This window comes from Cornus florida, unplaced genomic scaffold (genome assembly GCF_030987335.1).
Source record: "Cornus florida cultivar Cherokee Brave unplaced genomic scaffold, ASM3098733v1 CherokeeBrave_3.0.0_Hap2_Chr09, whole genome shotgun sequence".
In the NCBI taxonomy this organism is placed as follows: Eukaryota; Viridiplantae; Streptophyta; class Magnoliopsida; order Cornales; family Cornaceae; genus Cornus; species Cornus florida.
Genome location: NW_026775579.1, coordinates 63,567,872 through 63,595,050, shown reverse-complemented (window position 1 = coordinate 63,595,050; position 27,179 = coordinate 63,567,872). Strand labels below are relative to the sequence as shown.

The 27,179-nt window shown below is 37.5% G+C and overlaps 1 protein-coding gene across 3 annotated transcripts in view; it reads left to right on the top strand.

Moving 5' to 3' along the window:
• The first annotated feature begins 83 nt into the window (after window positions 1–83).
• Window positions 84–27,179, top strand: part of LOC132274114 (protein ALTERED SEED GERMINATION 2) — a 45,149-nt gene continuing 18,053 nt past the window's right edge. Inside the window, exons 1-9 of one of the 3 annotated variants that reach the window (XM_059775284.1) lie at window positions 86–353; window positions 2,783–2,830; window positions 3,351–3,419; window positions 14,762–14,839; window positions 16,610–16,744; window positions 16,833–16,940; window positions 17,095–17,223; window positions 19,767–19,882; window positions 19,966–20,083. In XM_059775284.1, the coding sequence (XP_059631267.1) occupies window positions 3,372–3,419; window positions 14,762–14,839; window positions 16,610–16,744; window positions 16,833–16,940; window positions 17,095–17,223; window positions 19,767–19,882; window positions 19,966–20,083 (732 nt within the window). In that variant the 5' untranslated portion in view covers window positions 86–353; window positions 2,783–2,830; window positions 3,351–3,371. Of the gene's footprint in view, window positions 354–2,782; window positions 2,831–3,350; window positions 3,420–14,761; window positions 14,840–16,609; window positions 16,745–16,832; window positions 16,941–17,094; window positions 17,224–19,766; window positions 19,883–19,965; window positions 20,084–27,179 lie in introns of all 3 variants that reach the window. The other 2 variants (XM_059775283.1, XM_059775282.1) reach the window with 2 other exon arrangements.

The window sequence follows — 27,179 nt, the reverse complement described above, 5'->3', positions numbered from 1 at the left end:
TGTTACTAGTAGAAAGGCGAAGAAAATTAAAGTAAAATCCACCGTGTCCCAAAACTGCGAGAACACGAGGTACGCACTCGTATTGGTGAGCGTGTACCTTCTTTAGGCAAAGAAGGTGACGTCAAGGTAAAAGACGTCTGTCCATGGAATGAACCAAACCGACTCTCTCTCTCTATCTATCAACACGTCTGAGATCGCACACAGAGACACTCACTACACAATAATCGATTCAGCTAGGGTTTTTCTGCTATCGCTCATCGCAATTCCACGCAGCTTCAGCAATGGAAAATCTCTGCTTTAACGATGGCAACATCACTGACATGATCGACAGTCGAACTCTCTCCGCTCGCCATGTATGTCAATTCTCTGCCTTTAAACTTAATTTCGATCATCGCACTAAATTAATTCTATTCAATTATATATCGCTTAACAATTCTTGATTCTTTTTCGTGTATTTTGAATTCATTAGTCACTTTGAATTTGGTGGATGGTTCATGTTTTAATATTCCAAGAGCTTGCTTTTAGGTTTTTGGGTGGGAATGGTTGGGAAACGGGACATTATTGAGGAATTACATCGTTTCTTATCTATTAGGTTTATCTGAACTTTGAAGTAGTCGCAATTGGAATTTTTAGTGAAATGATTTTTATTGAAGGATGGAACTTGGAAGTGTAATAGTTGTTTCACTGGGTGTAATGATGTTGTTCTTGTTGTCATTCATTTTTCCTTTCGTTCTGATTCTTTTTGGGTAAAGATTTTAAAGTTTAAGTATTGTTCACCAGGATTATTTTATTCTGACACCTCCTTTGTTGGTCTTACCTTCATTTTTCATTCCATTGATGAGGATGTTCGTTTATATATAAGTTCATCAGTACCTTCCCTTTTTCCCCATTTTCTGATATGTACACCCCAAAATGGGTTGGCTTTACTTACCCTAAAAAAAAAAGGTTATCTTTGTGATATACAGTAGAACATACGTGTGATTGTGTGTGATATGCTTCCAAATTTTCAACGCAATAACTTTTTGGTCTGTTAATATTGTCTTCAAAGGGTGAGATTTCCATGTGTTTTTTTATTTAGGGGACGGAGTAAGAGTGTGGCACAAACTTAGAATTTGCAATGGCATATGACCTTGTAATAGCTGATACGTGTTCTTAAAGAAGAGGGATGAAGGCATGATTGACGCTAAAGAATGGAATAAATACTTTAGAATAAATTTCTTTAGTTTTTCACTAGAACAGTTGACAAAAAAAATTTGAAAGGGTCATAATGTAGAAGAGCCTAAATCACAAGATATAGGTTAACTGTACTTGATGTGGATCAAGATATGGAAAAGAGAGTGTGGGAATATACATTGAAGAACCAGATAGCAAAACCTAAAGGGGGAGCTTTTAATTGCCTTTAATCATTAAATGATCAATACGGGAATTGGATTTCAAATGGAAAATCCTGTGTGATGTAGTGTGAGATGGCTCATTGCATTAAAAGAGTAGCAAAAGAAGTTTGGGGAGTAATCATCGTTTAAATGAACTTGGTGGTGGAAATGTTCAAAAGGCAATTAGGACAAAATTTGACATCACAAGTATGTGTAGGTCTAATTAGAAATTTGAAAGGTATAAATTACTTGGAAAGGAAACTAAGAAAGTGGTGAGGCAGGAAAGGAAATGGTGATTTCTTAGGGTAACTTCAGAGGATGCAAAGAAAGATGCATATAAACATTCTAGAATAAGGGAAAGGAAATGTCCATTTATGGTACATTGGTACTTCTATATGGTTGAATGATATGCATGAGTTACTTCATGTATTGATGAGGTTTAGTTGAGTTGATGTTGATAGGATCTGTTAGGAGCAGCTGGTGTAGCTGAAAGTATTAGGGTTTAGTTTTTTTTTCTTCTCTTTTAGGTATTTGTTTTTTCATGATTTTCTTTTGGTGTATTTGTATTTCAATGGTGTAGATAAAAATGACCGTGGGGAGGCAGTCACTGACTTTTGCAGTGACAAATATAACTTGTGATAGTGAATAGATTGAATGACGCAATGGAAAAGATGGATCCTTAGTACTGTGTTTCTTTCTCTTCCAAAAGATGGGATTAAATCAAATCAGCTCTTATATTTCATCTCTCTTTGTTGGCTATACATCAATACTCTAAAAAACTGTAAAACTATGCTCAAATGCAGGTAAGAATGACACTACACATGTGAATAAGAAAAAAACACATTGGGAATTTCTCATGTGTTGTACTTGGACCTCAAGTAATTAGTGTTTGGTTGAGTCAAGCTTTGATGTATTTTTAATTTGTAAATTAGTTTTATAATTCATTAAAACTTCGAGGTTCATTATTTGTATCAATATTTTGTTATTATTATTTTTTTTCATAAAGAAAAAACGTGATACTGATATTGATTTCAATATATTATGCATGGGTTTCCCACACCTTTTGTTTCCTTAATGGTACTGATGCCTTTTTGGGAGGACAGAGATTTATGATAAAATGATTCCTACAGCAAGGGATAGTAGGGAAAGCTAATTACCAAAAACAAATGTAGGGAAAGCTGGGAAAACCTACCAATAAATTTGCTTGACTAGAAAAGTGCAATAATATTTGTTCTCATTCAATCGGCAAAGATAATATAAGTATGATGGAAAAAGGAAATAATTCCTTGTGTGGTAACAGTTCTCTCCCCTATATGCCCATTTATACCCTATGATTATCATTGCATTTGATAAGAAGATTGATTTGTGCTTATTATATTGTTTCGCAATTTCCTTTGGATATAATGCAGCACCTCTACACCTTTGCAAGAATCGCAGAGGAAATAATGAACTAGAAGGTTTGTCTGGGTGTGCTTGATCCAAGTAATCTCATATCCGAAAATGCTATAGTCAATGTAATTTTTTCCCCATCGAGTTTGCTCATAAAAGCTTAAATCATGTGGCATTATCTGATAAAAAAATCTCATATCCAAAAGTTGGTAGTTGAGTTCTTGGATTGAACAAAGACCTAACTTTTACATTGTTTTGTGCAAGTGGCTGCTTTTAGGCACAATATTTTTTTTCTTCCTTTGCAATTAAAAAAAATTCCGAGGGAATATGTAGGTTGGAAGAGATGGAAAATTTCTGTTATTAGAACAAACATGGAATATAAGAATAAAAACATATGTTGATGCTTGAAAAAGTTTGTTTGATTAGGTTAAATATCAGTTATAAATTTGCAACGATATGCCTTTATTTATTTTCCTCTTATGGATAACAGCTCTTGGTTTGAAATTATGATCTTGTTTTTAGGATTTTTCTAATGGGTTGTTTTTGGTCTGGAGGAAATTGTAATTTTTTTCTGCTACTATATTGTAGGACATTAACCACTCTTTGCAAATGCACTCATCGTTGATACGAAGGCTTTCTCAGGAAAGAGAATTGGAGGTTTGTATGATTGTAGACTCTAATATGTTCGGTAATGCATTGCCCCGAATGTTCATACTTCATATGGTTCCAGTTCTACATTGTGTCTCTTCTGTTTCACTTATGTCACATGCATTGCTTACCTTTCTGTTCTGGGTAATGAAGTTATTTCAAATTATAAGTAGATCAGAAAAGTCCCTGTTTAAAGTGATACAGGGGATAGATAGATCCATATATCGATTCATTAGATGTTGAGGGCCCAAGATATTCTAAAAGCTGGGGCATGGACCCCAAATATGTACAAAGTCAAGAGAACAAAAAAGCCACTACATTTATTAGCTACACTTCTATCACGATAACTCTTCTTAATGCTATGGATTCATGTATTCTTTCTATCAAGTTGGCTGAAAAATGCAAATGCAATGCAGTTAAGTACTTCAGAGTTTATTACTTCAGATTCATTAATCCAAGCTTACTGTGCATCATGTAAAGATCAATTATCATCCTTCACCAGGTGCAGAGCTACCCTAAGGTCAAGGAGTTCTTATTTTCCCATGTATTTTATTCCTTAATCTCTCTATAGGCTAGTCCCCTCATAATTCAAAGTTGCCATCCTCCCTCCCCACAAGAAAAAAAGAGAGAAAATTTCTAATGCTGTCTCTAAACTGTCCAATGTTTTATACCCTCTTTTTTTTTTTTAATTTTTTTTTAATTTTTATTTTATTTTATTTTTTTTATATTTTTTTTTGCGTATGTAGCTTTTTTAGTTATATTTGTTCTGAAATTATGTAAATATTTTTCTAACCTGCTGTCATATTCTTTTTCTTTTTTTCCTTTTGACTTTTTTTAGACTTTTATTTAGGTAAGAAATTAATTCACTGTGTTTAATGCCATAATATTTCTTTGTGAGAACCTTAATATATTTTGCTCTTGGTTTATTTAGGGTTGTCAATTGGGTATTTTACAAAGATTATATTCGTGCCCGTGCTGCCTGCTCATATTGATATAGCATGACCTGGCTTTAATTGGATTTCAATACTTTTTTGCGTAAATGGTCTCATAGTTTTTTGACTAATACTCTTTTTGTGTCCTATTTCTTGAGTTGTTGCTTATAACAGTTTCTGTTGTATTGGTGTGATTTTCATTGTCATTTTAATGGCATTGGCACATTGCCACTTACAAAGAGATATAATATCATGTCCTTGTTTTCTTCCGCACTGCCATTTATTTGCTTATACATAATTGCTTTCTACATGTTTGATCTTGTGAAGACGAGAGTATCAATGACTTAGAACTTGTACATCTTTCTCTTCATTCATGGAGCAGAAATGGCCTAGTATTGGTTGAGACTGTAGTGACCTCTTCTATTATTCCACCAAGCAATGATCCCTTTGTGTAAAAATAATGAGATTTGAGAAACATAGGGAGTGTTAGCCAGGGCTCTGATACGTCAGCCGATGAACAGTAAATTAGATCTAGAGGAGGGTGAATAGGACGTATATATATTAATTTGCAACTAACTAACTTTTTGGATTACCATTAATCCTTGTTTAAAAATCAGTTAATTATCTGATTGCATGTCTCGATTCAATCACATTAACACATAAAACAGTATATAAAATAGAGTAGAGTGCAGATACCCAATATGCATGCCCCACGGGACTCTTGCCACATCACCAATAATGGCCCACTTAGCTAAAAGTCAAGAGGTGAACGCGCAAGTGACGTGGCACATACCATGTCATCAATAAACCTCAAATAGAATACCAAAGACTGAAGATTTGAAGACCCGAGTTGGAAGTAGGGCTCAGTGATTTTTGGGATCCAAGGAGGTAATTGGTTTGGTGGCTGAAGTCCAGGTCTTGACGAGCTGACCATCAACCTGACTTGTAGAGAGAGAAGGACCATTGGAATCCTGTCTACTCTATCCTCACCTTACCCGGCCATATATATATATATATATATTAATATTATTTATCTCGTTAAATAATTACCCTTTATCTCATTAAATAATTAACTCATTGCACTTGACAACTCTACACCCTATAATTGCCTCTTATTACTTTGTTTATATATATTTCTTCTTTTCCTTACAATGTTAAACTCATATATTATTGCTTCATCATGACATCGCCCCATCCTCACTTTTTGGCCTATAAAAGGACACTCTACCAAGGCGAAGATGAAAAAAGAAAATCAGTAGAATCACTAACTCCCTCTCTCACCTATATGCTCTCACCCTCCTCTTTTTAGTTCTAAACCTTCACCAAGGGAGTCAATGGTGCTTTCACACTGCCATCTTCTCTTTCTCTCTTTCAAGTTTGCCTACATGATTTTTACGTGGGAAGTCCTATAATGGGAAAAACCACGGGACCTAGTCTAGGCAGATCAGAATCCACAATGTGAGAAAGACGTTATGGACAAAGAGCTGGACTCCAAACCAAGAATCACCTAGATTCTCTTGACTCAGACTTAAGCAATATGAACTCAGATCTTCTAGCTACTGATTCATTGACAGACTCGCTACTCATGCAATCTGCTTTTCCATGGACTTCTGATCTCCACAACTAGTGACTTCCAATCAATTGCATAACATATACCATGGAGACTGAGCGATGCATATTTTCTTTTTTAATTTTGATTCGGCTATCACGCGTATCTTTGGCCAGAGAAGAACTGAAACCTTACTTTTGATGAGGGCCGATGACATTTTTTTTTTTTACCTTAGCAAGAAACTCACACACCCACTTTGCCTCTATGAGGACTTGAACCCTTGCCCTTCCACTTTGGAAGGCGAGGAAGTACCATTAGGCTACATTTAAAGCTTCTTTTAGCAATCCTTTATCATGGGAAGTCGGGAACTCTGCTCTCTCATTTATAAGTTCTATATTTCAAAACTCTAATGTACTGTTAAATTACAGACTTATTTATTTATTTATTTTTGATAAGTAATAATCGATTAGAAAAACATTCAAAGGGGGACGCGTCCCTATTACAAAAAACGAAAGCTGAACCTAAGGACCTATAGAGTCCAAAAGATCAACTAAGTCATCAGTAGAGGAGCAAGTGCTTCCTTTCACATAACAAAAAATAGAGCGAAGAATATGAAGTTTCAAGGTCGCCAACGGCGATTCCTTTTCTTCGAAAATTCTGCTATTCCTCTTCCATGGGAGGAAGGAACCCACAACATGTCATCACTACCTCTGCCAACATCCTCCTGCTGATACAACATATCTAGAAAGTCACCTACCTCGTCCATCTCCCAATCCTAAAAGAACGCCTAAAGCGCACATCCCATGTAATCCCACTACTATCAAGCCGATAATAGTCAGCTACGTAGGCGTGTCTATTCTCTGCTATACTATAAAGTCTAGGAAAGGAGCAAGACAACAACTGATCTGCACACCATAAATCCTCCCAAAAACGGACACGCCTACCGTTGCGAACCTTGAATCTGATATGGGAAGAAAAGACATCCCAACCCTTCCGAATGAATTTCCACACGCCAACGCCTCCTGCAATAGAGATTGGACGGGAGGACCAACCATCGCTCTCCTCCCCAAAATGACATGAAACAATCCTTTTTCCACTGGCGATCCTACCGAATCTCCACAACCACTTTCCCAAAAGAGCTCTATAAAGAGAACCAACTTTCGGATACCTAGACCGCCTAGCTTCAAGGGCTTACAGACTTGCTTCTTCCATCCCGCCAACCTCTTCTCAAACCTATTAGTTACCGGATCCCAGCTCCCCACCCTCCTAGAGGAGACCCCCAAAGGCAGTGCCAATTAAGGAAGAGGAAAAACACCCACCCCACACCTAAGAACTGTAGCTAAGGAAGAAATATCTGGAACAACCCCAACCGGGACAAGCACACTCTTTCCAGCATTGATCTTCAGCCTAGAAACCGCTTGGAAACAAACAAGAATGCACCTCAAATATCTAAGTTGGGAGACATCGGCATCACAAAAAACCAAGGTATCATCGGTAAACAACAAATGGGAGATCTCCATTTGATGAGCTACATCTCTGCCCACTCTGAAGCCCATGATAAAACCTAAATCCTCCGCTTTCCTCTTTAGTTTGCTCAAACCCTCCATGACAATAAGGAAAAGAAAAGACGACAAGGGGTCTCCTTGTCTCAAACCTCGAGAACTTGCAAAGAAACTAGCAGGAGAACCGTTCATCAGAACAGAGAACTTGACGGATGAAATACATGTTTCGATCCATTTCCTCCACCTACTTCCGAACCCCATCCTCTAAAGCATGTAAAGAAGGAAATTCCAGTTGACGTGATCATAAGCTTTCTCAATGTCGAGTTTGTATAAGACGCCAGGGACACCACTCTTCAACCTGGAGTCTACACAATCACCTGCTATAAGAACATAATCCAAGATTTGTTGTCCTCCAACAAAAGCATTCGGGGACTCCAAAATAATTCCATCCAAGACATTACTCATCCTAAGAACAAGAACCTTGGCAATGAGCTTGTAAATGCATCCCACTAAGCTTATTGGCTGAAAGTCCTTGATATCAGAAGCGCCGTCCTTCTTAGGATTAAGGGCAATAAAAGAGGCGTTTAATGACTTCTCGAAAGTGCCATGAGAATGAAATTCCTGGAAAGTACCCATCACCTCACTTCGCACCACCTCCCAGCTCTTCATTAGAAACCGCATAGTAAATCCATCTGGCCCCGGAGCTTTGTCACCGTTACAACTCGATAAAGCCTTCAGCACTTCCTCTTCAGAAAATGGGACCTCAAGCCTGTCTCTATCCAAACTCAGAGATAACATCGAAATGGAGACCGTCAAGCCTAGGTCTCCACCCCAACGTCTCAATGTAAAGCTGCTGGTAAAAAGAAACGATCCCCCTGCGCACGTCATCCTCTCTTCATAGTTCCAAACCATCAACACAGATTTGCCCAATATGATAACTCCTTCTATGAGCATTAGCAAGCCTATGAAAGAATTTCATATTACGGTCCCCTTCTTTGAGCTATAAAGCCCGAGATTTCCGGCGCCACAAAATCTCCTCCATAGTAGCGATCTCAGCAAAAATCGCAAGCTCTCCTAGAGCGCAAAGATTCCACATCCTGTCCTAACTCTTCAAGACGATCAATCTCAGCAAGGTCAGCAAGAACTCTATTCTTCCTCCACTCAAGATTCCCAAACACCTCCTTGTTCCACCTCTTAAGCTCATTTTTGAGGGTCTGTAGCTTCCTGGCTAATACAAAGCTAAAGGAACCTGTGACATCGCCTCCTCCCATCAAGACTGGACTTTCCCTTGGAAATCCTCTGATCTCAGCCACAGTCTCAAAGCGGAATGGGGTGCGCCGAGATCTCAAACCCTCGCAATCTAGCACTAAGGGAACATTATCAGATGTCACCTTTGCAAGAGTCGCCTAAACAACATCCGGGAATTTCTCTTCTCACTCCTCAGAATTCAGGAATCTGTCCAGCCTTGATAAAGTAACCGGGTCCCTGCCATTAGACCAAGTATAGGTTGCCCCTTCCATTGGCAAATCAAAAAGAAATTGACTATCAATAAAATCTGAAAACTGGGTCATCTCCGAGGACTACCTGCTCCCTATGGATCTCTCAAATGGAGACCTAACAGAATTGAAGTCCCCACCCAGGCACCAAAGAAAAGACCACAGTCCCTTAACGTAGCAAAGCTCTTCCCAAAAGGAAGGTCTTTCACTATCGATAAGTGGCCCGTAGAACCCAGAAAAAACCCATCTGAAATTATCCTCTTCCATCTTGAACACGCAGGACAAAAAGTAACTCGCTTTTCATATGTTCATCCTTGACAGCCACTTGCGATCCCACATAACTAGGATTCAGCCGGAGGTACCTGAAGCGTTCAGCATTCCACGAACCTTCCTCCCCAAAGACTCATAACCACCCCGTCAGAAACAGAGGCCATCTTGGTTTCTTGCAAACAAACGACATGGGCACTCCACTTCCTCACAGCTACCTTGACCACCCTCCTTTTGTCCGGATCATTGAGACCACGAATGTTTTAAGTGATAATTCGTATCTTCATTAAGAACCGTAAACAATCATCTCCCCTCCTCCCCTTCTCCCACTTCTGGTCGTTCCCCTTTCCCTCGCCACCCCATCCTTCCTTTCATAGTTGACATAAGAAATGAGATTCTTGACCTCTTGCTCCCCTTTCCAAGACGTTAACGGTCTCCTACTTTTAACCTCTTTCGTGCCCTGCATATTCCCTGCAACCTTTCTCCCTTCCACAATTTGCATGAATAATGGACAGGGCCTGATCACCTTTGCCCTCTGATGAGATACCCAGCGCTTCACTAGTAACACCAATATTTGCAACTACCCAGTCCTTGCCCATATCGTCTTTCATCTCTGATCCATCAGGTCGCATCACATCCAATGGTTCCTCTGATTCGAACCATGGGACTAACTCATTAGAGCATACCCATTGAATGGAAGTCTAGACTGCGTCGTCCTCTTCTGTACTTTCCTTTCTACCAACATACAAATCCGTCTGCGAATCTCCTCTTGCAAGAGATACATTGCTTTGAAACGCTGTTGACTCCCGGGAAGGCCATAGAGTTTTCTTGATTTATATTTTTTCTTGAACTGTTTGTTCAAGAGCAGGTGATACTAAGTTTGCAGTTTGACTGAGTTCAGATTCTGATGGTTCTGACTGACAAATGGCGCTTTTTTATTTTTTTACTTTTTGCAGCATAAAAATTGTTGCCTGAAGTAATTGTGGACTTCCATCACTTGAACTTGGCATCTGACTAAAATTATACTGCATTTTAGGTGACTGATATGAACCTATGTTTAAGCTGCTCTGACAGATGTGTCATTGTTTTCCAGTTTTAAAATTTTCCTCATGTTGGAGACTAATTTTGATGCAGAATAGAATTTCAAACAGTTTGGGAAGTCCGTTTTCAACCAGAAAGGAGTGTTTTTGGGATGGAAACGACCTATTGAGCAAAAGCTAGTGGGCCATGTCATTTTTCGGCTGAAAACCTTCGTTTAGGACTCCGAAATCTCGTTTTTATGTCTTATAGGAGGCTTGTTAATTATTTCGGGATTTTTGTTCGTAGGCTAAACAAAGTCGGATTGTTGTGAATTTTTATATTCAGAAGTTTTTAGTGATTAGGTTTCTTATTCTATTTTTTCAGAATTTTTAAAAGAATTTATTTTTTTGGGTTTATTTTTAGTATTAGTTTCCGTATGTTTTTAGTTTCCACCTACTGTTAGATTCCTTATGGTTTATGGTTTCCTTTTCCTTATAAGTACATGAACTACAAAATGCAAAATAACCAATTCTAGTATCAATAATATATCAGAATTCTCTGTTAATTTTTAAATTTGTGGATTCAAAGTTACCCAACTTTGTGAATTCAAAGTTTCCCTTGTTCCTTGTTAACGTTTCATAGCTTCCGCTACGTCAATTGGTATAAGAGTCCTGATTTTACGTAGTCTGATGGTGATTGATTGTTTTGGTAGCACCCACTTTGCCGACGATGATCGCAAAGTGAAGGCCCCTTGGGCAGCCAAGCATACTCAAGAATGGTTCGTGGCAACTGGTTTTGGGATTGGTGACAACGAGGTTCGTGGTTTAGTTTAGGTTCATGTTGATTATGTGTCTCGCAGCCAACCGAACATCGGTTATGTTTCTGCACATCCACATAGACCTTCGGCTTATGAGGATTCTTTCAATGATGAGGAGTTCAGATTTAGAGAAGTTGCCATGGATCGACGCGACATAAACTATAGATATCCGAACAATCGTAAGTTTTAGAAAAAACTCGATTTACTCACTCACACTTCTAGTTTTTGTGCTGAGGATGTCTTGGATTGGCTTTATGAAGTTATAAGTACTTTCTCAAAAAAATTTACATACTTGAACACAAGCCAGTTCCGCTGGTAGCAATCATGCTTAAGAAATGGGTGTCAGCTTGCTGGGAACAAATAAAAATTAACCGGATGAGGCAAGGAAAACAGCCTGTATGATCGTGGTCCAAGATGAAAAGGTTATTGATGGCTAGATTCCTTCCACCAAGTTATTTGCAGATGTTGCTGCCCCAATATCACAATTGCAAGAAAGAGTATTCGAGTGTCAAGACGTACACGAAGGAGAATAGTGATAATTTTGTGAAAGCAACCAATGTTTCTCAGACAATTGGTTGTAATCAAAATTATGTTGCTTTGCCTTTTGTTGTTGAGGATGGTGAAGTTGTCCATGCTTTCACCACAACAGAGACACCTGAAAAGACTTCCAATAATTCAACTTCATAGACAGAAAAAGAAGAGGATGACAACAAAATTTTCGATGCTAAAAGTGAGCAGCATAAATCAGTTGAAAGTTTTTGTTTGACCAGATTATAAGTGAAAAAGTTTTTATTTCAGAAGGTCCCAATGAAGATATTTTGGTGTAGTATTTTTGGAGGTTCTCATGGCAATGAACACGATTTTGTGGCAGGCGAGACTTCACCTTTTTCGCAGCCAAACTTGGGGACGAGTTTTTTTTAAGTGGAGGGGACTGATGTATGACAGAATTTCAATTAGTTTGGGAAGTCTGTTTTTGACTAGAGTGTTTTTTTTGGGTGGAAACGACCCATTGAGCAAAACCCACTAGCTTTATCTAGTGGGCCATGTTATTTTTCGACTGAAAACCTTCGTTTAAGACCCCGAAATCTCGTTTTTATGTCTTATAGGAGGCCAGTTGATTATTTTGGGATTTTTGTTCATGGCCTAAACAAAGTCGGATTGTTCCGAATTTTTATATTCAGTAGTTTTTAGTGATTATGTTTCTTATTCTATGTTTTTTAGTATTTTTAGAGAGAATTTATTTTTTGGTTTATTTTTAGTATTAGTTTCCTTGTGTTTTTAGTTTCCTGATACTGTTAATTTCCTTAGGGTTTGTTTGGTTAGCATGAAGTAGATAGAAAGGAAAAGAAATGGAAAATATTTAAATTTGTTAGGAGTTTGGTTTGCGTGAAAGAGAAAATTTTCAGGAAAGTAATTTTCTTGCAATTGCTTAATTTTCCTCAAAATTTTTCTGACATAAAACACTGGGAAATTTTACTTTCCCGTGAAAGTGGTGCCTTCATATCTAAGTTTCCTATTATTCCCATGTCACCCTCCTCACTTTCTCCACAAACCTCTCTAACAAGTGAGTTTCCTCCTTTTGTAAATTGCTTATTAGATAATCTAATACTAATTTAATTGTATATAGTTTTATATGTGCATACAAAATTAAAATTTCATTGTATTTTTTCCTTCCATAATTAATAATGATTGAGAGATATATATATATATATATATATATATATATCTATTTATCTATCTATCTGAGTATTTAGTAACTCAGTGTTGGGTGAAAAACTAGGTTAGTGTCTCTGTGTATACAAGTTTTGAAATTATAATTTAATTCATACATGTATTTTTTTATACATAGACTTTTCGTGACTTTAGGACTCAACTACTCAAGGTATATTAGATGTACCAAACTTATTTAGTTTTAACTCTATGTATATTAGAGCATCTCAAATGCAATGCTATATTGCATGCTATTTCTAAAATATAACAAGTGGGCTTGAAAAGGAGCTCTCCAATGCAAAGCTATATTGTTTGCCAAATTTTAACTTTGCCAAAATTGATGCCAATTGTAGCACAAGAAATAGCAGTAGCTATTTCAGAGACAGAGAGAGAGAGAGAGAGAGAGAGAGAGTTTCAGATCTATATATATATATATATATATTTTAAAAAGATCATAAAAAATTTCACCAAATAGGATTTAGTTTGCAAAACAAGAATTACAGACCTTGATTACAGAAAAAAATAGAATTACAGACCTTGATCATAAAAATAGAATTACAGAAAAAAAAATAAAACAAAACCCATACATACAAGTTAACAGTTGCAGAGAGGGGGGGGGGGGGGGGGGGGGGTGGGGGGGGGGGCAAGCTTGAGAGTTGAGAGACAGCGGTTGAAGCTTGCGAAGGGCGAACCCAAACTGGAACAGCGGGCGATGGAAACTGAAAGATATCGGTTTTGATTTTTTGAACAATCTGAAATGATATGGCCGAGAGAGGGGGCAAGTTCAGTGAGAACGAGAATAGAGATGGAGGCGATTGGGGAGGCTGAAATGATTTGCCCTAAATATATACTATATTTTTTCCTGGGTCATGGGCCTATAAATTATATAGTTAATTATATGGGTCATGGGCCTCTCTTTTTTTCTTTTGTTTTTTGTTTTTTGTTTTTTTTTTCTTTTTTAACCAGATATTTTAGATTTTTGCTTCTTTTTAATTAGGTTTAATTTTAGTTTCCTTCTAATATCTACAACTTGACTTGGAATGTGCCTAATATTAATATTACTGGTGCAAATATGAATAGTGGGAATGGTAGTTGAAAAAGAATTGTGGTTGTGTCAAAAAATAGCATTTTACATGAAATGCTCCATTAGAGGAGAATTGGTAAAATGTAGCATTTTAACACTGTAGCACCTGTCAAAATATAGATTTGGCATGTGAAAATGACTTTTAGTATTGGAGATGGTCTTAGATGTACCAAACTAATTTAGTTCCAAGTACTTTATTTTGATTAGACTGAAGTTTTATTTTATTTTATTTTATTTTTTATATGTCTAAAAGTATATATATTAACTTCAACCTTTTATCCTCAAGATTTTTCGGATCAAAATTTTTTATTAATTAAACTTGCACATATAATCACATATATCTAATTATTAAACATCAGAAGACAAATACTATAATGTTCATTGTTTCATCTTTGAACTTGAAATTTTAATTTTGTTCATAAATCTGGAGATATGATAGTGTCTCAAAAGAGTGCAAAGTAATCTTATAATTAAAAGGGTAGTTTTGGGAACTACAATCACTTTCTTTTCACTTTCATTCTTTCCAAACTCACAAAACAATATTTTCTCACAACTTTCTTGAAAAAATTTCTTGCTAACCAAATACATGATGGAAACTTGATTTTCTTTTCCTTTCCTTTCTTTCACTTTCACTTTCCATCAAAAATTTCTATCTAACCAAACGGACCCTTATGGTTTAAGGTTTTCTTTTCCTTACAAGTACTTTTGCTACAAAGGGTAGAATAAACCAATTCAATTATCAATAATATATTAGAATTCTCTGCGAATTTTCTTTAACTTTGTGGATTCAAAGTTACCCTTGTTGCTTGTGAACGCTTCATAGCTTTCGCTACATCAATTTTTTCCCTGGAGAAACTTTCTGAAAAATTACTCTTGCACAGTACCATTTATTTATTTTATTACTCTTTAATACTACATTTTTGTATGTTATCATACATATTTAATTATGATCTCTTTCATTTATTATTTTACAGGGGCATACGGGTTGTGTTAATGCTGTGGCTTGGAATTCGAAAGGGTCACTTCTGATATCTGGTTCTGATGATACACGAGTATGATACATTTATATATGATTTGATGATCCATTGCATGTTTTATCTTCAAATGGGATTTTACTAACCGTACAAAGCTGTTTACAATACCTTAACGGCTAACAGAACTAAACTGTGGGATGGATCACGCATAGAAAAAGAGAGTCGCTGACAGGTGAGGATGGATTACATGGATGGGGGCAAGTTTACTCTTTGTAATGGAAAAATACTACAGAAACCATGGTGCAAAGTATTAAAATAGAAAACTCGTGAAATGGGAATGAGCTGATAATGTATTCAACTCTACAAAGCATTTTCCCAACTATTTGGGGTCGGTAACATGGATCATGTTTCACCATTCCGCTCTATCTAATGCCATAGCCTCAATTAAACCACAATGTTATCATATCTAAGGAGCTGAAAGTATGTTTCGGTAAAATACAAGATAACAAAGAATTCTAGATACTTTAAAAAGAAAAAAAATCATTGTAAAATGAGAAAATACAATAGCTTTCAGATGAAATTGTTGGAAAATTGCTGTATTTCTTTAGAAATTATGTAATATATCCTCGGACTTTATTTTTTCTGTAGGTTATATAAATGTTTCTCTTCCCTGCATTCCCCTCCTCATCATTATTATTTTTTAAAAAAAAGTCTAGTAGCTGTCGGATAAAATTCTGACTGTGTAGTTGATATCTTTTAAGAAATCATATAACATATCGTTGGAGTTCCTTTTCTCCTTCTATAACAGTTACTTTTTGCTGATTTATGAATTGGCATATGACCCATTTTTGCATGATTTAAGTGGTAACTGGTAAGTACATGATCTGATCCAATGTTTTAATTCCATTGCTTGATGTCTCGGTATAAGATGTGATTATAAGTTTTTCATTTACTGACTATCTATCCCAACCTTCCTCCTTTTTCTGCATTTGGGTTGGGTTACGTGAGAGATGAGAGTAAACGTGACTTTGGAGAAGTTAGTAAGCAAAATTGATAGTGTATGAAATTTCTGTGTGTGGTGATGGGTTTTAATGTTTTTGATGTCACTATTCTCAATGTATTGAATTTTCTAAGGTGGCTATTTTTTTATGGATGACTTCTTGTGGAAGATAGTTTATATGGGTTATATGGTTTGGAACTTTGGACACTAAAATTACCCTTCAATTGGTTTGTAATGTGCAAAGAGGTGGGGTGAGTGAACCTCCTCTTCTTTTTCCTCCTCCCAAACAATTATTGTTTGCTCTTTTCGGTACTATGAGGGAATAAGGTTGGGAGGAGGAAAAAGAAGGCATGGGATTCTGCTCCTCCTTGCTTCATGTGGTGCACCTGTGGATTGTGGATGGAAATTTAGAGCTTTCAAGTGTATGGAGAAGAGGGTTTACAGACTGAAGAGCAATGCTTTATTGTTGTTTTGTTCGATTAATGGGAAAGGTGTGTTTTACCTCGATATATTTATGAGTAGTAGGTGCATCGCTCTATAAACAATCCTAGATAGAGGAACTTATTACGAGTTTAGATTATAATCATTAGATATCAATATAATGCATACAAAAGGTATTCAGTCCTTATCTAACAAGAATAGTTCCCTGAGGGGCCCGCTGGGGGTAGTCACACAGCTTCAAACTACCTGCTAACTCACTAACTCAAGCTCAAAATGTCACAACTGATGGTCAAACACTGAGTGGCTGATTGATCATTTCTTTTTAAAGTTCAGCAGTAAATCTGTTGTTGAAGGGTTTGAACATGCTTGTGTGGGGCTGAAATTCATAAATACTTAATTTTTTGCAGATTAACATTTGGAGCTATTCAAGTCAAAAGCTTTTGCACTCTATTGAAACTGGGCATGCTACCAACATATTCTGTACAAAATTTGTTCCTGAAACTTCTGATGAGTTAGTGGTCTCTGGATCTGGAGATGCTGAAGTAATGATGTTATACAGTCTTGTTATTTGTATGCAGTTCAATATTTTGGTAATCTGAATTAACTGAATCTCAATTTTATCGTTGGCAGGTTCGGGTTTTTAATATGTCTCGATTAAAAGGGAGAGGATCTGAAGAAATTGCTATAGCTCCATCAGCGCTGTTTCAGTGTCACACTAGGAGAGTGAAAAAGTTGGCTGTAAGAACTCACTGAACTCTCTTAGACGTTGTTTATTTATGGAAATAATTAAAAATAAAAATTGGAAGCACAAATGTTTCACATGTAATGAATATTAAAATTCATTTTTTGCTTCTGCATCTCGGTATATTTTACTGCTGTGTTCCTGTTGCAGGTGGAAGTTGGAAACCCTAATGTAGTATGGAGTGCAAGTGAAGATGGGACTTTGAGGCAGCATGACTTTCGGGAGGGTGCATCTTGTCCACCAGCTGGATCTTCTCATCAAGAGTGCCGCAATGTTTTAGTAAGTGTTGTATTGTTCCTCTTGTATACCCACTTATCTTCCCCTCCCATTCTTCTTGTGTAACTTGAACTCTTAAATACATTTATGATTGCATATTCTAAATGCTATTGAAGAACCCCTTGCTTCTGTTAACAATATATATATATATATATATATATATATTTTCTGTTGTAAAAACCTATAACTGTATATTCAAATAACACACTTGCATATGACTAATTGATTTCAAATCATCCATTTGGTTAGCTTCATTTGCTTGAAAGAATCTGTAGTGCTTCAATATGTTGATTAGTTGCTTGCTTGCAGCAACTGTACATAATAGTATGGGTGCTATTTGTGTGGTAGAAGTGAGATAATCAATATACTTAGTTTGGTAAAGCTTAAAACATTTGAACCCTGGGTTATTGACATGGTAGCAAAGCAAGAAGTCCTGTGTTCGATTCCCATCGCTTCTGAAGTACTATATTATTTTGTTCATGTAATGCATTATTGCATTTTTTTTCACATGTTTTAAGGCTTTTGTAGTTGGTAATCCATGGCAGACTATGCTTTCCTAGTTATATGGCTGAACTGCAATATAATAAGTGTTACCCCGGTGGGTTAAGTTGTTGAAATAGGGAAATAGGTTAGTGCTTGTAAACAATGGATTCTAAGCCTTAGGTTGAGACTTGAGATTTAGGTAAATTGAAATGTTGTGAAGACTCTGGGCTCTAAGATATGATTAAGAAAGAGAAGCTATTACACAGAAGAGAAAAAACAAGGTGCAGTGGTTAGGGTGGTTATGATGCAGAGCGAGAGAAAGTTGTAGTATGAGTTGTTGAAGACACCAGGATTGGAGCCTTGTTAAAGAGAAAACTGCTTAAATTTAAGTGCTCTTTTCAATGAAATAAGTTCGGTGAATGATTCATTGTCCAGGGACTTGGGTCCTCTAAATGCAAGTGTGAAGCTAAGGTCTAGTTGTGGTCGAAGATAAACGAAGGGGTGATTATGTTGACATGGTTGTCTAGGCTGGTAATTAATTCTAGGTCCTCTTTGGAACCTGTAAGACGCCTCCATGATCTAGGATTGTCTAGTCAAGTTGAAATAAGATGCAGTCGAGCTATAGCGTTGGCGATTTCTGCTACAGTGGTGGCCATGATACCAAACTTCCTCCATAAGTCTTTCTTTGGTGCAATGAGGTGCCTGCATACATCAACGAGCGATCCTCATGGTGGTGATTTTGCTCGGTCAACTGAGTCTATTCATGCAGTTGCGCCATACATCATCTTTGTCCAGGTAGTGTCTCTTTTAGATTCAGTTCAATGTTGTGCTGCGAAGGAAATTGGACGATCTCCGAATCTCAGACACCAATCCACAAAACTACTTGTTCTCTAGATGGGCTATGTAAAAGACCTATATCTTTGTACCTCGAGTTGGACTATGACGAGTTAGCCACATTTTCCTGAGCTGTGCCACATCTGTGCACCTCAGCGTTAGCTGTAGCAATTCATCTGTTGCATTGAGCCGTGCTCCCTTAAGTTATGCTTTTACTTTTTACATTGTAAGATTTACGTAAGGAATAAGGATGCCCTTATATAGTCTTTGGAGTTCCTGCAGATGTTCAAGTGAGGGCGAGACTAGTCTATGGGGAAGAGGTTCTGGCGATATAGGAGTTGGATACAAGGGTCGTAAGAAAGAAATCCTTGTATTAGATGTAATTTGATAGGGGTTCCTTTGTTTGAGAATGACATGGAGATTTGTTCTGAACTATAATTTGCAGCAAACTGTGTCTTACTAGAGTATATTACATATAAGAAAGATTAAGAAAGGGATAAAGAGCTAGGAGAGACACTCTACTCCTTGAGGATTTGTTTAAGATCCACTTTTTAGTGATTGGAGAGTTCTGCACTAATCTAAACACAGCAAACCATTCATAAATCTCATATGGTTTAGAGAGAACCCATATTTGCAAATGTGAAAAAACCTATGACATGCCAAAACCTTCCAAAGTTTGCTCCTATCATTATTGTAACCAAACATGAGTGAAACACTGCCAAAAATATAAAGTTTTTAAGCTAATAATTAGCTGGAAGAATTAAAAGACTCCTAAGCCAACTTAATTAGAAACTTTTTCAATGACTCAACTAATCCTAACCAAGAATAGGAATTTAGAAAACCTACAACAAAACGACTATTGAACCTAGCCACCAAATGATCTTAATCCTTAAAATCATTAATTCATCATGGCACTGATGGTACATTAATTGCTTAATTTTGCTTTCCCCTTGATGTCTCTGTTATCAGTTGGTGAAGCTGTATGGCTGTATTTTCCAGTTGGCTGATAAACCGTTGTGAATTTAGTGGTAGCCGTTGGTTTTCCCCTTTTTGTTTAATCATAGTTTGATGAAGCTTTGAAGTACTTATGGTGCTCCTTTATTGTTTTCATTTCGTGCCGGAATTGTTGATCTCGTATGCATTTGGTTTCATTCTTCCTCCACCCATCCCGAATCTAAAAGTTTTGATATTGTCGTTTTTCTTTTCACATTTTTAGTACTTGATGGCAGCTTGACTTGCGGTGTGGAGCAAAGAAATCATTAGCTGATCCTCCTAAGCAATTGCTTGCTCTGAAATCTTGTGATATCAGTTCCACCAGGCCTCATTTGCTCCTCGTTGGTGGGAGGTATCTCGTTGTGGTTAATGTTATTTGGACAACTACTAATTTCTTTTCTATTTCTCCTGATTATTGTCTGTGAATTCTTGCAGTGATTCGTTTGCTCGTTTATATGATAGACGGATGCTGCCTCCACTCTCATCTTGTAGGAAAAAATTGTCACCACCTCCTTGTGTTAACTATTTCTGCCCGATGCATCTTTCTGATCGTGTTAGTTTTCTGGCAGTACTACCATTTCTTATTAATCCTAGTCTTTATTTTATTATTATTGTTTTTTGTTGAAATTATAATAAATTTAATGTATTTTGTGTTGTTAATTGGTATAATGCTACGTATTTCATCTTCTTCATCTCATATAGTTATTTCATTCTGATGCAATAGCATACTATATATTTTGAAGGGTAGTTGGGTTGGGTTCGTCTTTATTTTTTTAACCCTCTCTTCGGAGATGTTTAATCCAGTTATATCTGGTGAAAGACGTTTCTGTGTCCACTCTCTTTTTGTTCCTGTTTAGATGTGTTTCAAAACATGGTCAACCCATTAATGTTTATCCGGGGACTTCATAGATTTGGTTTGTTTCGCTGAAGCCATTGTTTCTCAATTTGGAGTTGCAATCATGGTTTGGAGTGGGCATGAAGTAAATGAGGGAAAAATAATAAAAGAATGTAGTATTTTTCCAAGCTCGCGACTCTTGGAGGGTTACTCCTTTGTGTATCTGGTGGTGTCTATGGCTTGAAAGAAATAGGAGATCATTTGAAGGAAAGGAAAATCATGTTGGGTCGTTGAAATTCTCCATCCTTAGCACCCTTTTTTGTTGGGTTTTAGGAAGAAATTGTAAATCCTTGGATGAGCTTGTAGAGTTTTTGAATTGTAAATCATTGGATGAGCTTTTGAACGCTGTTTTTTGAGGGACGCGTTCCCCTTTTGAACGCTTTTATTGAATTTTTTACTTGTCAAAAAAAAAAAGTCCCATATTTCATGCTTGAAGAGCATCATCTTTTTCAGTGGTATTATAATTGTAATGATCAGCATCTTCACTATTATGGTCTTATTTTATTTCATCATAGTGTCTTATATCTGGGTACTCTCCCTCTCTCCCTCTCTCTCTCTCTATATATATACATACATACATATATATATATTATGGTGTATATGTTTGGTTCAAGCAAATAGAGTTCATAATCCTATAGCCATTTGATGTTAGGACACTTAAATGCATAACAAAGCTTTTTTTAAATATTTCGGTAGTGCTAGTTTTTAACGGAGTGCTTTTTAAGAATATTGCTGTATATTCCCACTCCCCCACCCCCGGGTAGATAAAAGGTAAGGTCAAAGTTACTAGAGTATGTTGAAGGTCCTAGTTGTTATAGGAATTGTATCCGAGTGAAAAGAAGAAGTTTTGGGTTTTGGCTTATTACTCAAACTGAGAGTCCAGAGCTATATTTATATACAAGAATAAGGTAACCAAATCAAAGAAAAACAGGAAATATTTCAAAATCTATGTGATCCCATTATTATGGGGATCTTATTTACTTGATTCCATGATTACGGGGATCTTATCTACGTGATCCCATGATTATAGGGATCCTACATAAAACATCTAATAAAAGGCTAAAAACAACTAATAAAAATAAAAATAATAATAAAGATATTTCAACATTCCCCCTCAAGCTGGAGTGAAGATAGCAATCAAGCCCAACTTGGTAATCGAGGAATGAAGCAAAGATGGACCAACGGATTTGGTGAACACATTGGCCGACTGATTAGAGGACCGAACAAAGCACGACTTGATAATTCTCGAACGGACCTTCTCTCTGATAAAATGAATGTCCACCTTTATATGTTTAGTTCTCTCATGAAGAACAAAATCTAAAGCAAGCATGATGGCTGACTTATTATCACAAAACAAGTCTGAGTATTGTTTGTCACTTAGCCCTAGCTCCTTCAAGAAAGATCGAAGCCAGAGAATCACACAAGTACCCTGAGCCATGGCACGATACTCAGCTTCTGCTAAAGATCTCGAAACTATAGGTTGCTTCTTACTTTTCCAAAATATAAGATGGTCTCCATAGAAAGTACATAAGCCAGATGTGGAACGTCTGTCAGTCTTGGACCTAGCATAGTCTGCATCATTGAAATATGATAGCCCAACCTGCTTGTTAGAAAAATAGAATAATCCAAGTCTAGGACAGGACTTAAGATATCGAAGAATATAATATACTGCATCCATGTGAGCTACACGAGGAGCATGCATAAACTGGCTCACAACACTAACCACAAAAGCCAAATCAGGACGGGTGTTGGAAAGATAAATCAATCTTCCTACCAAGTGCTGATATTGCGAGGGATTAGAAAGGAGATCTCTAGACTCAACCGAGATCTTCAGATTAGGATCCATAGGAGTGGAAACAGGTTTACACCAAAACATACCCGTATCTCGAAGAAGATCCAAAACATACTTCCTTTGCGATAAAGAGATACCCTGCTTAGATCTAGCAACCTCAATTCCCAAGAAATATCTAAGAAATATCTGAGCTACCCAAGGTCTTTCACATCTAAAGCTTCATCCAATTGAAGCTTTACTTGAGCAATCCCAGTGATGTCATTGTCAGTAATGATGATATCATCAACATAGACAAGAAGAATGATACATCAACCAGTAAAGGAACGGTGGATAAAACATGTATGGCCAGAATGGCATCTAACAAACTCCATGGATAGAATTATATCACAGAAGCAGCTGAACCAAGCTATGGGAGATTGTTTTAACCCATACAAAGACTTCCGTAATCGACAAACCTTTCCAACATACTCTCCCTTAGCCCGAAAACCGGGTGGAGGATCCATGTAAATAGTCTCAAGAAGATCACCGTTAATGAAAGCATTCTTCACATCAAGCTAATGAAGAGGCCAATTGTGAGAGGCAGCCAGGGAGATGAGTAAACAAATCGAGGTCAATTTAGCCATTTGAGCGAAGGTATCATTGAAGTCTTTACCAGGAATCTGAGTAAACCCTTTGGCCACCAAACGGCCTTATATCGATTAGTAGAGCCATCGGCCAGATATTTAACATTGAATACTCATTTGCAACCAACAGTCTTTTCACCGGGAGGGAGAGATACAAGCTCCCATGTTTCATTATGCTGCAAAGCATCCATTTCTACCTTCATAGCCTCAAACACATTTTTGGGAATGGAAATGGAATCAAGTTTGCCTATAAAGGCTCTGTAAGACCCTGAAAGACCATTATAAGAGATGTAATGTGAAATAGAATGATCAGTTGTACAAGCGAATCCAAATTGAGCAGGGGTTTGAGGTCCCGAGTTGGATACCGAGACTCAGGAACAGGGTCAAGGAAATGAAAAGAGAGAGAGGAGATGTACCTGAACCTGTATCTGAGGAGGATGAAGGCAATGGAGGCGGAGAACGAGGGCGGCGAGAATAGACCGCAAAGGGGCTGAGGAAACCACAAGAGAAGGCTCTTCTTGAAAAATAGGAAGAGGATGAGTAAGAGGAGAAGCCTCTTGATCAGGAGTAGAAGTTTCCTATAAGATAGTGTTAGAACCATAAAAGGGGTATGCTCATGAAAGGTGACATCAAGAGAGTAATACATGTGTTTGTGTACGGGATCATAACTTCGGTGTCCTTTTGACATGGAAGAGTATCCTAAAAAGATACATTTAATGGCCTTGTCATCAAGTTTAGTACGAGAAGGGCTACGGTTCTGAACAAAACATGTATATCTAAACATCCGAGGCATGATGTAAAAAAGAGTAATATCAGGCTGAAACACTTGTAAGGGGGCCTTATCATTTCATACTTTACTGGGGGTACGATTAATGAGAAAAGTAGCTGTAAGAACCGCCATGTGCTAGTATGACTGGCACATTCATACCACTTAAAAGACATCGAACAACCAACATTTGTTGGCGGTTTTTACGCTCACCATTCTGTTCGGGGGTATATGGACAAGTAAGCTAATGAAGAATACCCTGTTGGTTAAGTTGAGACCGAAACTCATTGGAAACATATTCACAACCATTGTCAGACCTAATATATCTAACAACAGTTTTAAATTGAGTTTTGATCATTTGGAGGAATTGAGTGAACAAGGGAAAAACTTAAGATTTCTTTTCAAGTAAATATACCCATGTGCAATGGGAATAATCATTAATGAATGTGACATAATAACGATGCCCCAAAAAAGCGGTAGCATGAGGACCCCACACATTAGAATGTATGAGATCAAACATACTAGGTGCATGATGCATATGAGAAATATATCTGGTTCTAGTATGTTTAGAAATCTCACATTGAAACTTATTATCCTTACAAGCCGTTATTAATGAAGGGAAAATCATACATAAATACTGAAAGTTTACATGCCTAAGGCGAGCATGCCATAAATTTAAAGTCTGAAAAGAAAAATCATAAGATCTAGAAACTGGAAGAATAGAGGCTTGAAGGCTTGGAGCAAGTGGAGAAGGTGTCGGTGGAGGATCCCTAAAGTAGTAAAGGCCATCGTGCTCATATCCCCTGCCAAAAATCCTCTTCGAACACAGGTCCTATAAAACACAGTAATGAGGAAAGAAAATCACTGCACAGTTTAGTGATTTGACAAGTTTGCTATCAGATAGAAGTTTAAATGCAAAGTTAGGAACATGAAGAACATATGGCAAATATGGCAAAATAATATCAGGGGATAGATGTTCTCCTTTACTACGAATAATGGTGGGTGACCCATCGGCTAGACAAACAACTTGATTAACAGGGATAACAAGAGTAAAAAATAATGACAACTCACCAGTCATGTGATCATTGGCTACAGAATCTAGAACCTAAGTAGGTTTTCCCGCTTTAACATGAAAAGCAGAAGAAGTACCTGTAGCTATAGTAGCCGTGGGAGTAGAACAGCCAGCCCTGGTAGATAAAGCTCCAAACTGCTCCTAAAGGTGACCGATCTGGGACTGTAACTGATTAAAGTTCTGAAAAGATGGTCTAGGAGGAGTTGAAGTAGGAGGGACAACAATCTGTGGAGTAGTATACCCACCAATAGTACCTGTTATTGCGGCAGTGCGGCCACGGCCAGAAGGACAATTATGAGAAAATTTATGCTTTAGCTTGGGATGAAAGCAGCGATCCTTTACATGACTCGTGGTTTCACAACATTGGCAAATAACTTTTTTCTCACCAACAGGCCTGTGGTCTAGCGGTACCAAACTCCTACTTCTCAAAGAGAGGTCAGGGGTTCGAACTTCAGTGGAGGCATGTGTGTGTGAGTACCAACTAGGAAAAAAAACAAATAACTTTTCCCTCTGAAAGTCTATAATTAGTGGCAAGAGCCATCTAATCAACTGGAGTCTTTGGTAAAGCTACTGGATGAGAGATCTGACGTCTATGCTCCTCAAGGTCAACAGTAACGAAAGCAACATATAAATCAGGCATAGGAAAGGGGTTTATGATCTGAGTTCTAAGAGCATCATACTCGTATCGTAAACCCATAAAAAACTGGTAGGTATGTTGGCGGTCCAGTCTCTTGACCAAAAGAGTTGTAGCTTTTTCAGAGAAGTCGGGGGGAGGCTCATATTGTGCTAATTCTTCCCACCTAGACTGGAGGTACCCAAAATACTCTGATAATGACAGCTTGAGTGTCTCCTGAGATGCATGAGCAATCTCATGATAACATTCAAAGATTCGAGCGTCATTGCGGGAGTGGGCATACATTTTGTTAAGGGCTTGCCACAGACGAAAAACGGAATTGTGAAACATTAACATATTATAGATACGCTCCTCCATTGAGTTGAAGATCCAACCTAGACATATTATAGATACGCTCCTCCATTGAGTTGAAGATCCAACCTAGAATGGTGCATCTGTCCATGTCCCATGCAATATATTTAGTATCCGTCTTTTCCGGTTCCTTGACTAGACCTAAAAACTAACCAGTTTTCCCTTTCCCTCTAATATAGAGTTGAAGAGAACGGGACCAAGATATGACTTTTCGTCCATTTAAGAGCACACTAGTAACCCGTTGCGCCGGAGTATGTTTTGCCGAAGATAAAGTGTCCTTTTGGCTCCTAGAATCACTCATAGTACCAAAATAAGGCTGGTCCACACATCAAAGAGGGAGGAAAGAAAAAAAATAAGACTGGAAAAATCGGTGCTTTCCTCCAAATATGCTATTGAACAAACACCGGCAGCCCACAAAAAAAAAAAAAAAAAAAACCCAGAAGGACCTTTAGGTCATAAACAACCTAAGGGAATTCTCCTAAAAAAAGGAGTCATAAACAAAGGGTTACTCCTCTACTATGTGCGCAAGCCTCTGTTGGGGTTGCCACACCAAAAGAGAGAGAGGGTTTTTTTGGGGGGGGGGGGGGGGGGGGATGTAGGTGTGTCGGAGGTGAGGGAGAGAAGAGGGAAGGAGGGAGAAGGTGGCGACGTTGGGGAATGAAGATGAAGAGGCGAAGTTTTTTATGTTTTTGCTCTGATACCAAAAAGAAGAAGTTTTGGGTTTTGGCTTACTCAAACCAAGGGCCAAGAGTTATATTTATATACAAAATGGGGTACAAAGAAAGGAAACCAATTCAAAGAAATATACCAAAATCTATGTGATCCCATGATTATGGAGATCTTATCTACATGATTCCATGATTATAGGGATCTTACATAAAACACCTAATAAAAGGCTAAAAACTGCTAATAAAAATAATAATAATAATAAAGATATTTGAACAGAGTGCTAATAAGGCAGGTGGTTTTGAAGTATTTTAATGTGCTTTTAGGTTTTTTATGAGGACAGCGAACAAGCTGTTATTGGTGTGAAAAGAGGGGATCCCGGAAATGAATAGATTAAACAAAAAAGAGAACTTGGAAAAGCTACTCTCTTTCCATACACGTGTAGGAAATCACAGAACTACATACATAATGTATTTCCAAATGTGCATGTCCGCTTCTTCCTCACCCTAATTCCATCCCAATGTCATGTTGATGTAACATTAGTCCTTCCATGAATCATCATCAGTTTTTTATTTTAACCCTGGAAGCTTCTTTGGGTAGGGAGATGGTTTGAGTTGCTAATTTCCCTTTCAGCTTATTCCTTTTCTAACTCATCATTTAATTCTCCATCGTCGGCTCAAGGTGGTGTTGTGGGTTTCTGATTCATGAATCATCAGGTTTTCTTTTTCCAGCCAGTAGCATCCAAAGAAATAGTGTTTAGGTAATCTGCCGCTACCTGATTTGATGGGAATGTGCCTGGGAAAATGTCCTGCAAAGGTTGCTGAAACTTCTCGAGAAAATAGCTCTTGAT